We start from the raw sequence: 14,964 nt of genomic DNA on the forward strand, positions 1-14,964 counted from the left end.
AAATCAGCATATTAAAATGATTTCTGAAGAATTATGTGACACTGAATACTAGAGTAATAATGCTGGAAATGTAGCTTTGATCACAGGAATAAATTACTTTTTAAAATATATTCAAATAGAAAGCAGTTATTTCAAGTAGTAAAAATATTAGAAAATTGTACAGTTTTTGCTGTACTTTAGATCAAATAAATGCAGACTTGGTGAGCAAAAGAGACTTTTTTAAAAATCATTAAAAATCTTACTGTTCAAAAACTTTTGACCAGTAGTGTATATGCTCAGATACAGACCAATATAAGTGAAACCAACAAATTTCTTTAAATATGTGAATATGAATATAAACAAAGGTGCTTCATTAAGTTGACAAGGGATGTTGCTTTGAAAAGTTTTTTTTTTTTTTCAATGTTTGCTTAGTCATCTCAATGAAAGTATTCTGTGCAATTGTGCTTTGAAGGGCTCTTGTGAATAATGTTTGATCACAGGTTTCTTTCCTGCTTTTACAAACACCTTTCTCACTATCAATGTGGCCTTTATTTTCAGTTCCCATCACTGTTACTACTGTTTTATCCATTTTTAGTCTGTTTTTTCATTTTGCATCATCAAAAAAACCATTCTGCTTCTTTTTTTCATGTTAAAATGCTTCTTGCCTGTTCCATCAAACAGTAAAAGTAATTTAAACAGTAAACTTAAAGAGGAACATCTAGGAGCATTTCAAACATCTTAAGCATTAAGAAATATTTTAGAGAAGTTGCAATAATACAGAGCTAGGAAATGAAAGATTTTGACCTATGTTTTCACGTCCGGAGTGTCTCGCCAAGAAGAGGTATAAAACAATACCGGCAGTATTTGGATACAATCAATGTAGCCAAGCCACTGCTTAGACTTACCTACCACCATCTTCAAACTAACATTCACTCCCATCATGCCCCTCTCTGATTTCACACTCCCCTGAGAGATTTCTGTTTATTTAAATTAGCATTTAGAATAAAAGCCCCAATTTGGCGTGTCACCACTGATCCCATTGCATCTGTCTTCACTCCCAACCACATAGCTGTGTCTCCTATTAAAGAAAACTCTCATATGTTTTAGGTACATTTTTATTTTGTAAATGGCAACAGATGACCATATTTCCATGGACACTAGGACAAAAGAAATCTTCAGTATTCAACAGCCATCAGGGTGGCATGTGGTTCATTGTACTGTTTCCAAGTGTACAGCTTTCATATTGTGGATTAATGATTTACGCACATGGTTCTTTCTTTACTCTCCGCTGAATAAATCATTGCCGGGTTGGAAACGTCAAAGCATTATCTGCTCTTCCATGGAGGAGCGATGCAGATTTTTATTTTACTGCAAATCTACTGTGCTTTTTTACTTTAAACAAAGAGTTTAGATTGAATTACATTAGTATAAAGTGCTGCCCTTTTGTAGGCTTTGTATCCAATGATAAACTGGCACAGTTCCCTGTTGATAACAACCCAGTCATGATTTTTTGTTTTCCTTTCTTTTACAGAAAAACAGGAAAAGGAGGTTGACATTTATGCCAACCTCTCCGATGAGAAGGCTTTTGTGTTCTCGGTGGCCTTGGCTGAGATTAACCGCAAAATTCTGGGCCAGAGACTCATCCTGTAGCAGGCGTTGGAAACAATTGCAGCTAAAACTCAGGACTCTTACTACGTGGGTGTGTGGGTGTCCCATATGTCTGTGTAAAAGCGAGTGGGAAACTCTGACCCGAAAAGACTTAAACCCTGCCTGTGTGGCCGAAGCTCAGTGGTGCTGCCGTCAATTGGTGGGATTTCATACGCCGGTTTGTGTATGAGGGAAGAATGACTGTTATCCTTCACATGAGTGAGAAGTGTAGTAATCATTAGTGGTGTAGGATTCTATTTTAATGACAATTTTATGGAATGTATTAAATGTTCCAACCAGTCGTCTCTTAAACTTTCAAGCCGTTTATTGGGAGACAGTGGGTTCACCAAAAGAGCAATTTATGTGCAAACGACTGGTGCCATTGTTCAGACTATTTGTTTATTTAGGTGCCAGTGAGCCATATTATTTCAAAAGTAACCTAGTGGGAGCAAAACCCAAGGAATTGCCGATTAATGGTTATTTATTATGTCTCAACCACCTTAATTTAAGTGCGTATTTTATTTTTTCTTTTGGTATTGTTTTACGAATGGTAACAGCATACATGTGTAATATTCATCCTGTATAAATATATATTAAATTCAATTGCATTCAAACTCGTAGTTTTATTTTTGGGGGGAGTTAATTGCAACCATTCCTTATACGTCATCTGCCTTTTTTTAAGAGCAAGAAAAATGCCTATGGCAACTCTCGTAGAGAGCTCGTATTTCAGCCGTCTTCTAAAGCTCTGCTCAAAACTGAACTGTTTTGTTTTAGTTCTTCACCTGGTTTAAAATGCATGAGGATTTTCCTGATTTTACATGAAAATGACATTATCATTTACAAAGTTCCCAGACCATGCTGAACATGTTGTATTTATTTATTTCCACCATCAGTTCGGATTGTGTTAGCTTTCCTGAGAGAGCAGCTGCAGAGAGCAGCCTTTTTTTTTCCCCAAAGCTTCATCACCAAGCAACAAGCTCACCTCGGAGAATCCAGTTTGCTGTGGTTTCCACAGTGATGATGGATCACCGACTGTATATTCACTTTTAAATTCGTCACTGACTTGCCCCCAGCAACCTTTGTGATTCTCAAAGGGCATATCAATGAATAATTTATCATGTAAAACATGCTTACTTAACAGTACAGTACTTTACAGCCACTATAGTCAATACATTCTACCTTTCTTGAACCATTAGGGTGTAGAAAAGGTCAAATATTTTTAGCTGCTTCAGCTCTTTACATGCAGCGTTTCACAATCAACATATGACTTATAAATAAATGCCAGCAAGGATCTTTTTTTGTGTTGAAAGGTTGCAAGGTGTGAAGCAATCTTAGTAAACCTCCAGATGTTGCTTTTACATGAGTTTTTATGTTCACATTATGTAACAAACGCTCTCAAACTGTGACTAATGGGTAGGTTTAGCCTCTCTTGTTCAACAAGAAAAACAAGGTGTGCGTTCTGTAGTAGCAGAAGGGATCAAGTTAATAGAGAACCCAAGACAAAAGTGGATTCTATTATGACCTGTACAATAAAATTTGGTTATGATTGATTAAACAATGAGATGAAACAATAAAAATGCAAATGCTGAGCAAGGCCAATAAGGTGAGACAGGTGAAGAGATAAACGCTGCATTTATCTTAACCCTTATGCGGTCTTCATTTTGGAATCACACTCATGGTCTTAACTTAAATTTTGTAACAAAATAATAGTTTAAAAAAACATATAATAATAAATATTATTTTTTAAAGTTTATTAATGTTTTTGCTCCACAATTGTGCAGTTTTCGTAGGATTTATGCTATTTTTTAAATATATATAAATTATTAAATAAATATTTATTTTTAAAAGTTTTATATGCAAAAACAGCTTTTTATGTAAAATTCACTTTACAAAATACCCACATTTTAAACTTTCATTCATGGGGATAACATGGATAATTTGATATGGTTTAGTGTAAGATTTTTGCCCATTTTTCGGAAAATGCAGTTTTAAAAGTAAAAAAATATAACTTTTACCACTAGATGGCTGCAGAGCACTACTATTGACTAATTGCTATTTGACCAACAATAAGATATTTTTTCACAAGTTGTTTTCAGTTGAGTACATATCTACATATGAAATCACAATTATAACAATAAAAAATGCTTTTTGTCAAAGTTAAGCATTTTTTGTACTGAAACAAAACCAGTTCTGTTACATATTGAGTAGCAGTACACAACATGAACATAAGAATGCAACAACAACATCTTTTTTTTCTTTTTTTTGACAAATTATAAGAGAGCAGTTTTTATGGTCTCCAAATGTAGTCCTGTGTGTTTCATGATATGTAGATATGAACTTGTGAAAAGATATCTTTCAGGTGGTCAAATAGCAAAAAGCATATAGTGGAGCTCTGCAGCCACCTACTGGTAAAAGTATTTTTTTTTACGTTTAAAACTGGATTTTCCAAAAGATTGGCAAAAATCTTACACTAAACCATGTGAAATTATCCATTGTATCCCCATGAATGAGACATGTGGGTTTTTTATGAAAGGGAATTTTACAAAAAAAGCTGTTTTTGTATAAAAACCTATAAAAAATATTAATTTATTAATTTATATATATTAAAAAAATATCCTAAATCCTCCAAAAACTGTACACTTGGGGAGTAAAAACATTAATAAACAGGAAAATAACATTTGTTTTGTTTTTTTAACTATTATTTTATAACAAAAATTGCATTTTGTTGCCTGGGGTCTCCAGAGACCCCAAAGACCACGAACGTGAGTATTTTTTTCACACTAACATAAAATCAAGCTATCATTCCAATTTATTTTTTTATTTATAGATCAAGATAGTGTTGACTGATTTACAAAGTCTCATACCATTTAGACAAAGGGAACATTTTTTTTAATTTTAGCGAACGCCATTCGGGGTCCAGAAATCCCCCGAAGACCGCATAAGGGTTAATATACATGACTCAAGAGTTGTTGAGTTGCACCAGGGGTTTCCCACTTTATGAGTAGTGCATTTGCATTTGGTTGCCACCTTTAGTCAAGAACAGTGTGACAGCTGTTAACAGCTTTTGTTCTTCGGGAGCTAGGCCTATACAAAAACCAACATGATTCATTCACTTCATTTAAAGTTCGTTTAGTGGGGATTTTTGCTTGTGGCAATGTTTTCCTGTCATTATTAAAAGGCTGAAACTGTTATCATATCTGTGCTTTCGTGGGTTTCAGTGATGATGTGATGAGTCACTGGACAGTTGGTGTTTGAATGGTTTTAAGGTCAACGGCAGATGGCGTGTGTTTTCTGTGGTGGAGGTGATGAGGGTCTGATTTTGTTTGGCACTTTGCTGAAGCTCCCAATAGACACCCTCAGTGTGAATCACTATCTCTGGCACTTTGCCTGGAGGATAAAACCGATTCATTAGGTTACAGGAAATGGAGAAGTTGAATAGCAGCATCCCTTTGAATGAAAATTATTATTTGTGTGCTTGGAAATGTACAGATACTTCCTCAGAATATTTCTTTAGATTTAGTCTTTGTTTCTGCTGTATTTGTCTTTACTAGTTCACATAAAGTGTTTACAACTCCTGGATGGTTTATCCAAAAATGAAAATTCTGTCTTTTACTCACCCTCCAAACCCTTAAGACCTTAATTCATCTTCAGAACACAAATTAAGATTTTTTTTTTGACGAAATCGAGAGCTTTTTTATGGAAGCCCGTTTCCACCACTGAATACAAAAAAAACAAAACAGTTCTGCCTTTTTTTCTTGTAATTGCGAGTTTGTATCTCACAATTCTGACTTTTTTCTCAGAATTGTGAGATATAAACTCAAAATTGCGAGTTATAAAGTAAGAATTGCCAGTTTATATCTCACAATTATAAGTTAATAACTCGCAATTGCGCGTTTATATCACACAATTCTGACTATAACTTGCAGTAGCGACTTTTTATCTCAAACGTTTTTTCTCACAAATGCGAGTTTATGTCAAGTAATACTGACTTTATTTCTGAGAATTGAGTTTATATCCCTGCTGAAAAAAACAGCATATGCTGGTTAGGTATGTTCTGGTACTGGGATGCTGGTTTTAGCTGGTTTATGCTGGTCCTTTGCTGGTTTATGCTGGTCATGTTGCTGGTCAAGGACCAGCATAAAGAACCAGCATAAACCAGCTAAAACCAGCATCCCAGCACCAAAACATACCTAACCAGCATATGCTGTTTTTTTCAGCAGGGATCTCGCAATTCTGACTTTATAACTCGCAATTGCGAGTTTATATTTTACAATTATGAAAAAAACTCAGAATTGCGAGTTTGTATCAGGCAGTTCTGAGGGAAAAAAGTCAGAATTGTAAGATAAAAAGTCACAGTAACCTTTTTTTATTATTCAGTGTCGGAAAAGGGCTTCCATAGCTTTATGACCCTCTATCGACAGAAACGCATCGATAATGGCGAAGTACATAACTTGGAGGAAAAGAATTGTTGAATAAAGTCATTATTTTTGTTTTCTTTGTGGACAAAAAGTATTCTCGTAGCTTCGTGAAATTAAGGTTGAACCACTAATGTAACATGGACTATTTTACCTGGGAAGATTTCTGTTTACATTGCTGTCTATTGAGGGTCAGAAAGCTCTCGGATTTCATCAAAAATATCTTAATTTGTGTTCTGAAGATGAAAGGTCTTACGGGTTTGGAACGACATGAGTAATTAATGACAGAATTTTCATTTTTAGGTAAACTATCCCTTTAAGCAGGGTTCAAGCTTTCGATCCCAATGCACAAAGTTTGATGAAAGGAGAACCAGACAACCATCAAGCCTAAATCCTAAAAATCTGTTGTGCTTTTTCTACATAAACCATTTTTCAAATCTGTCCATAATGTTCTTGTTTATTGTGCAAAACCCAGGCTTTTTGATCAACATTAATCTTTTTGACAAACAACATGCAGGTTCTAAGCACAGAGGCCTACAAAAAACATCAGTGAATGGAGTACATCTTCTGCTGTTTGTTAGAGCACGCATCATTTAAATGTTATTGAGATGACACCCTCTTTCTGGAACCACTTTGCTCAGATGTTTTGTTAGCCTTGAAAAACCATTTGGACTGTTGATGGTAACTCGGAGTGAATCACAGGCTCTGGTTTCTTGCCTGAGGGTGTGGTATAAAACAGATCCCTGCCTTTATATTATTTATATCAGATAGCACAATGTCTGTTTTTTCTGGCGTTTGGATAGCTTGGTCTTATTCTCAGTTAGCCGAAAGTGGCGGTCTCTTTATAAACCACTAGATGGCAGCCAAACCATAATCCTCCGTTATTCATAGTAAGTTAATAAAGTTTCATAAAACGTACAGAAACGCATTGCTTCAGTTCTTAAACAGATCTAGGAAGAAATAGAAAAAAAGTAGGAAGAAAGAAAGAATATTGGCTATGTGACCCTGGACCACAAAACCAGTTTTAAGTCACAGGTAAATTTGTAGCAATAGCCGAAAATACATTGTACGGGTTAAAATTATAGATTTTTCTTTTGTGCCAAAAATCATTAGAATATTAGGTAAAGATCATGTTGCATGAAGATATTTTGTAAATTTCCTACCATAAAAATATTAAAACGTAATTTTTGATCCAGGGGCACATATTTAAGAAGAATATGAAGAAAACAGTGACTCTATAGCTTGTAGGTCTAATAACTGTTTTGCTAACAATTCTAACTAAAATGGATATTTATATTGATATTACTCAACCAAAAATGTATCATTGTTTCTGCCAAAATCCAGTAGTTTTATGACATAAAGGGACACTCCACCCAAAAATCAAAATTCTCTCATGACCCCTGTGTAATCTTTTTCTCTTCAGTCAAAAAGAAGTTAGAGTTTTTGAGAAAAACAGTCCAGGATTTAGTGGACTTTAATGGGAGCCAGTGGGGTGAATGTCCAAATTGCAGTTTCAATGAATCTTCAAAGGCCGAGGAATAAGAGTCCACAAAAAAAAAGTATATCACTTTTAGGCACAAATGCCATCTTTCACTAGCTCTGCGATGTTAACATGTATTAAGTAATCACGTTGGAAAGGTCATGTGAGGTTAGTTTTTTTTTTTTTTTTGTCTGTGTACTGAATAGTGGTGGGCCGTTATCGGCGTTAACGTGCTGCGTTAACGTGAAACTCTTATCGCGCGATAAAAAAAATATCGCCGTTAATCTATTCTCAAATTTGGGTTGGGAGCTGGGTCTAAACTACGCAAGCTATGATGACTTTCACCTTGATAGTTTAACGCGGATGTATACCGAAGACTGTAGAATATGGTCGCGCGTTTAAGTCTCTTCCGCCAAAACACAGACGGGATCGCGTCGTCCTCCATTCATAAAAACCGAATCTACTATAGCGAAATGCCACGTAAATTCGTCGTTTTTTGGATTCATAAATCAAATGTTGGTCAGTCACTTAATTCAAATCGCGATATGGACTAGTGTATGTGAAAACTGAAATGCAAAAAGACCGTTTTAATATGAATCCGATATGTTCCGTTTGCCTAGCTGTATGTATGCATTGCGGAGACGAGCTTTTACTACACGCATACTGAAACACACGTGACGCTCCCGGTAATTTTTGGCATTTTCATCTCAGATTAATTTCAGATTAATCTAGATTAAAAAAATTAATCTATGCCCACCCCTAGTACTGAAACACTCTAATTTTCTCTTCCAACTTCAAAATTGTCCAACATCATTGTTTTACCCTTTTTTTTGTAAAGGGTGTTTGACTTTCTTTGCACATTCACTTTGTAAACACTGGGTCGGAATTTCTGCATACGTCACAAGTGACTTTCCAACGTGACTATGTAATATGTGAAGTCGAGCTAATGCAAGATAAGAATTTGTGGTTAAAAAGTATACAATTAAAAAAAATACAGATTGTTTCGCTAGACAAGACCCTTATTCCTCAGCTGCGATCGTGTAGAGCCTTTTGAAGCTGCATTGAAACTAACTTGGACCTTCAACTCGTTGATCCCCATTAAAATCCACTATATGGAGAAAATCCTGGAATTTTCTCAAAAATCTTAATTTCTTTTCGACTGTAGAAAGAAAGACCTGAACATCTTGGATGACATGGGGGAGTAAATTACCAGGATTTTTTTATTCTGGATGTGAACTAATCCTTCAATCCCTATGACCCCAGTGAATGAATCAATGTCCTCTGAAGCCAAACAGTATGGTTAGAAACAGAAGTGGTGTGTGTAAGAAAAAAATATTTATATGCATAATATTTATTAATGTTTTAACTATTTAACTATTTTTAACTAGTTCATGAAGTCTTTGAAGCATTACAACAGCACTCTGTGAAGGTAAAAACTTTGCACACACCTAAAATTTCCCATACATATAAACTAAAAATCTGTGTTCATCTTAAGAAAGAAAGGCTGGAGTATTCCTTTAATTTGATTCCCTTTCAAATAGTATAAGAGGGTTTCAAAAGTTGACAGTGATAGCTAATATCAAGCCACTTTTTTTGTTTCAACTGTAATAGCTTAGGCTATTTTTGTTGTCACCAAGCGCATTTTAGTACAAATGCTTCCCCTTCTAAGCACAATTTTTTAGTCACGATTGAAAAACTTTTTATATTTTCAGGAACTTTAGAAGGCTGTGTTTTCAGAAGTGATATCAATGGAGGTCAGAACAGGCAGTGCTGGTGTGGAGCAAATTGAGTCATTAAAATCCATGTCATATAAAAGAGGATCGCGATGACAAAAGTGCGTGTGAGTCATGATAGACGCCATACTTGTGCCACCTGTCCCATTACTAACAGGAGCAACAGCCCCGTCACAGAATCATATTATTGTTTTAACATTAAAGCGTTTGCAGTGCCATCTGGAGCGCCACCCACATCATTTAACAAGCCCTATGAACAAATCATAGGATGAAGATGTTAGCCTCTAATAACAAGTTACAGTATTTGGAGGTTTTATATCATCTGTCATTTCAGTTAAACCGCCCCACTTCATGACAGCTTCCTGGAAAGCTTTTCATTTACACATTTGTTTTGAAGCTGCTTTTATTAGCATCATATCAACCACTGTAATTGTGTTACATATAAACACAACTGACACGCACCAACATGCTCAGTCTTACCGCTGTTATACAAGTAATAGCTGCCAGCCACGAAGAGAATCGTTTTCAGACTGGGAACAATGCCACCAATCAGAGATGGATTTTCTTCCATCAGCCTCCCAGGGCTTTACATATCTGCTTCTAAATCCAGAGCTAACAAATAACCTGCATGGTGGTCTTATGCTTTGCCTGCTTACAGTGTAGCTCTGGGCTCTTCCAAACCCAGATCACTGAGCTCTCTTATCTTGCTCCGGCTCTTTAAGATTCCTTATCAGGCAGGACTTTAGGCTAGCTACTCGATGCCTACACATCTAGCACGACTGACGCATTCGTCTCAAATTGGGTCAGCGCATGAGATCAGATCCCTTACAAGTCTAAGCACACACAGTCTTTCCTCCTAATCTCCTGCAAAGGCAGACGAGAAACTGAAATCTGGTCTGACCTCCAGCATCCTCATCATATCACCATCCCTCCATCCATCCATCCAACCTGGCTCTGTACTGTGGAAGGTTTCCCATGGGGTTGATCCCAAAACAAAAAGACAAATCTGAGACCTATTAATAAAACAGGACACTCACATTTCCAGCATACTCACACTAATCTCAGGCAGCTGTTATCTCTAAGCAGGAAGTGCTTTCTGGGCCCACTGCCGTGCTGACGGGGGGCGCGTACCCAGTAAACGGGCTGAAAGTGATAAGATAGTTAGTGTTTAAGGGGTGATCTGTCCACTCCAGAATGTTACAGAACCCTGAGAGAACAGGTCTGGGGAGTATAAGTTGCTTGTGGCAGCCCACGTTGGAAATGTATTACATTGAACCCTACTAACCCAGCCAGGACCAGACAGTGGGCAATGCATGATGGGGACTTCTTATTACAGATCAACACTTCTTAGCACAGGTGGCTTCAGTGTGTCGGACTATATACGCAAATTCACGGTAAGATCAGTACTTCGAGAATACATTTTTCACTATAAGTAAATATATAAACTACCAGTCAAAAGTTTTTGAACAGTAGGATTTTTTGTTTTTTTATAGATGTCTCTTTTGCTCACTGAACTTGCATTTATTTGAATCAAAGTACTGCAAAAACAGTAACATTTAAATTTTTTTTTAAATAACTGTTTTCTATTTAAATATTTTTTAAATGTAAATTATTCCTGTGATTTCAAAGCTGATTTTTTAGCAGCATTACTCCGGTCACATGAAATCCTTCGGAAATCATTATAATCTTCTGATTTGCTGCTCAAAAGCATTTGTGTTGAAAACAGCCTTGTCAGAGCCTAGTTTTCAGGTTTCTTTGACTAATAGAAAGTTTAGAAGAACAGCTTTTATCTGAAATAAAAATCTTTATAAATGTATTTTGATTTAATTTAAAGCATCCTTTTAAAGTAAAAGTAATAAATTACACTGACGCCAAGCTTTTGAATGGTATAGTTTATAATGTAACAAAAGCTTTTTATTTCAGAGAAAAGCTGATCTTTAGATATTTCTATTCTTCAAAGAATCCTGAAAATAATGTACTCTGTACAGCTTGAAAAAGCAAATCAGCACACACTGGAGTAATAATGCAGAAATCTCAGCTTTGATCACAAGAATAAATTACATTTTTAAAATATATTCAAATAGAAAACAGTTATTTTAAATAGTAAATATATTTAGAAATTTTACTGATTTCGCTGTACTTTGGATCAAATTAATGCAGGCTTGGTGAGCAGAAGAGACTTCTTTAAAAAACATTAAAAATCTTACTGTTCAAAAACTTTTGACCAGTAGTGTATTATGGTATACAAATATGCAATTACTTTAAAGACACTTTGTGCTTTAGGTTATTCTCATTCACACTGCTATTTTTAGGAGTTGAATAAATCATTTAAAGCTCCCTTATCTGTGTGAATAATTATTTGAGACTCTCTCACGAAACACATTTTTGTTTGCATATGTAAGCCTCTTTCAGTTCAAGTGGTTTGTAATTTCGAGGAAGAGGTTTTTCACTACATGTTCATGGTTGCCATTACCTCTCACATGGAGAATATGTGATTACTTTAATTACTTTATCTGCTTACTTTGATCATTTATAAGCTTCTTGAGCTTTTCTGATTGTAGTTGTGTGGTTTTTTTGGCAAATCATCCCATCATTGTTTTGCAAATTGTTTCACAGGTTTTGATACCGGCGCCCTTTTGGCCTTTTGACAAATTGCGCATTGTCTGTAACATTTAAAAGATGTTGTACATTAGACAGCACAATCTCATCTCTTTTCTCAGAACAAAGATGAAACATGAAAAGGCAATTAGCTTGTGTGGGTGAGCGAAGAAGAAAAACAATTTATTTCGAGTAAGCATATTTAGTTCAGGCTATTAAATAGATGACGTCTGATTGAATTTTAATTGATCTCAACACTTTATAGCACTCAAAGTGATTTTTTTATTCAATGGTTTGAAGCGTAATGGGATTTACATCAAATTTACACACCATCACCCTGAGCGCTTTAGTCAGAGGGAGAAGCAGAATACAGACTCTTCTGCTCTTTCAACCTTTAACACAAAGGGTACCTGTCATGTCAAAACATTTATGTGAGGGCACAGAAAAGAGAATGCAGTGCAACATTCCCTTCAGAGAGGGCAAGGCTAAACACCACTATAGACAACAGCATACATCCATTAACATGACAGAGCCCCTTCAATGCCATATCACAACGTACAGGTGTACCACAAGTACAGCAGTTTAGCAGCAGACTTGCATTTCACCCTGTGTACTCACCGTGTTTGTGACATTTTAAATGAATATCAGAGATCAAACAGGTTTTAATATATTAAGCACTGTTAAAGTTATGCTTATCTCTGCCAAAGAGATATTCTTTCCCAGTGATGTTCGCTATCTGACTGGCCCGAGTCATGTTGTGCATTGGAAATTGAGTTGCGTGTGTTGTGCCAGCTTGTAATAACTGCTCCCCACCACCACTGAATTGTCAGCATGGAGCCACATTCCTGTGGTTGTCCTGACCCTGGCCTCAATCTCTGTTGCATAATAAGGTTATACTATATTGTGAGTATTGTGTTTTGGCATCCAAACATAGCAGAAAACTCTTATAAAAGGATACAGACAAAAAGTCCCTGGCTTACACATGGGACACTGACATTACAGACAGGACATCCAGAGAGTTCAAGGTTCCTTACTATGAAGGTAAAACAGTAGCAAAACTCGAGATCTTGTTGATTTGAATGTGAGAACTTGTCATATTAATATTCGTATTTGTAAGCTGAAATTTGAACTCACAGCTCTGATGTGAAAAGCTGAATCTGTTGATTTGCACACACAGACAATGATCCAAACACCCGTGTTTTGAATTTGAAGTTGCAAATGAATAGCTACAAATGTGTAAAATGACATTCACATAAACAAAATGAAAGATACAAGTGTGTACGACATATTTGCTTTCGCACTTTACTTCAGTTTTACTGTACAACCTCTCACATCTGGCAGTACAACTTCAAATTTTAGCGCTTTCTGACTTTTGCTACTCTTCTTGAGATATTCCTGTAGCAAAACTCACTCGTGCACTTGTAAATGCAGACTTGAGAGCGCAGAGTCGGGGGCGGGGCTAGGATGGGAATTAAGTCATATTATTGGTCGATGCCTGACCAATGAATATCGCTGTACCAGAGTTGCCATATAACTTATTTTTTAATATAATTTAAACTTCTTTAAATTCCTTATTTGCTTGTATTTATTAATATTCACTTGTACTTATATGAATATAATAAAATAGCATGGGATGTCATTAATGAACCTTTTTAAATGCAACAATTTAAATAAGCGCATAAAAATCGAGTGCTGGATAATGCCTAAATGTACATTAAAAATCTATATCTAAAAACATAAGCAGTATATGACCGGCAATACTGTTTTGAGAAACTAGAGCTAAAAATTATTTATTAAAAAGCCATAAGAGCATCTAGTGGTTAAACCATGGCATTACATATGAATATTATCTTTCTAGCCACTAAATGCCTCTAATTTGCCTTTTTGCACTGGAATAATAGGCATATTAAAAAAAAAATTTTTTAAAAGACCATCATAATTGTGCATATTATTTAGTACCAAAATCAATGCAGTGTTAATAATTACTAGGAATTGCTGCAAATACAGCGAAACTCCTGTGTGTCCTGATTAATCCCATTCAAATCTATTGACAGCGCGGAGTTTTTGGAACTGTTGAGAGCTCCATGAACCACGTGACCGTGTGGCGGCGAGATCAAAGCATGTTGTAACTCTGTTTCTCAGCGGTTCCGGTACAGCGATATTACTCTGCAATATGCAGTAGGATATACATATAAGATGTTGCATTATTTGTTTAGCAGATTATAACTAAATGACAGGATGAATGCAGTGCAAAATCCCCTAAAATGTAAGGATATTCAATGAAAATAGTTTCCAGTGTTTTACTAATAACTGATACATATGCATTAAAAATGTTTCTTACTGCACTGCAATTCGCGATGGCTAGCGTTGTTCATTGGTCAGGCATCGACCAATAAAATGACTTAATTCCCATCCTAGCCCCGCCCCCGGCTCTGCGGTCTCACGTCTGCATTTACAAGTGCACGCCACTAGTGAGTTTTGCTTTGCAACAGGAATATCTCAAGAACAGTAGCAAAAGTCAGAAAGCGCTAAAATTTGAAGTTGTACTGCCAGATGTGAGAGGCTGTAAGTGCCGACTTGAGGTTATACAATATGTCGCAAATATGTCGTACACACTTGTATCTTTCATTTTGTTTATGTGAATGTCATTTTACACATTTGTAGCTATTAATTTGCAACTTCAAATTCAAAACACGGGTGTTTGGATCATTGTCTGTGTGTGCAAATCAACAGATTCAGCTTTTCACATCAGAGCTGTGAGTTCAAATTTCAGCTTACAAATACGAATATTAATATGACAAGTTTTCACATTCAAATCAACAAGCTCTCGAGTTTTGCTACTGTTTTACCTTCATACCTTTCAGGCCTCTCTAGTGGTGTCTTATTTGGTAGACAGTTGTATCGTAAGGAACTCACATTACATTTAGCTATACATTTTATCAGTTGTTGCACTGGAAATCTGGAAATCAAATTCATGGCCCTGCTATTAATAGCACTATGTACCACTGTGTAGATGTAAATGTAAGTAAATAAAGAGTGGCTCGTTTGTTTGTTTCGACGTTCTTTTGAGTTAAAGCAAAGACTATAGAATACCAAAGACATGTCACTCGTG

General features: G+C 35.9%; 2 protein-coding genes across 2 annotated transcripts in view; both read left to right on the forward strand.

The window, feature by feature from the left end:
• The window catches only part of c3h16orf87 (chromosome 3 C16orf87 homolog), an 11,258-nt gene extending 9,018 nt beyond the window's left edge, over positions 1-2,240 (forward strand). The window contains exon 4 of the mRNA XM_073836922.1: positions 1,511-2,240. Coding sequence (XP_073693023.1) covers positions 1,511-1,629 — 119 coding nt within the window. The 3' untranslated portion in view covers positions 1,630-2,240. The remainder of the gene's footprint in view (positions 1-1,510) is intronic.
• An 8,330-nt stretch (positions 2,241-10,570) lies between these two features.
• LOC141331883 (myosin light chain kinase 3-like) overlaps positions 10,571-14,964 on the forward strand; it is a 40,366-nt gene continuing 35,972 nt past the window's right edge. Inside the window, exon 1 of the mRNA XM_073836923.1 lies at positions 10,571-10,648. Coding sequence (XP_073693024.1) covers positions 10,571-10,648 — 78 coding nt within the window. The remainder of the gene's footprint in view (positions 10,649-14,964) is intronic.

Source organism: Garra rufa, chromosome 3 (assembly GCF_049309525.1).
Source record: "Garra rufa chromosome 3, GarRuf1.0, whole genome shotgun sequence".
Taxonomy (NCBI): domain Eukaryota; kingdom Metazoa; phylum Chordata; class Actinopteri; order Cypriniformes; family Cyprinidae; genus Garra; species Garra rufa.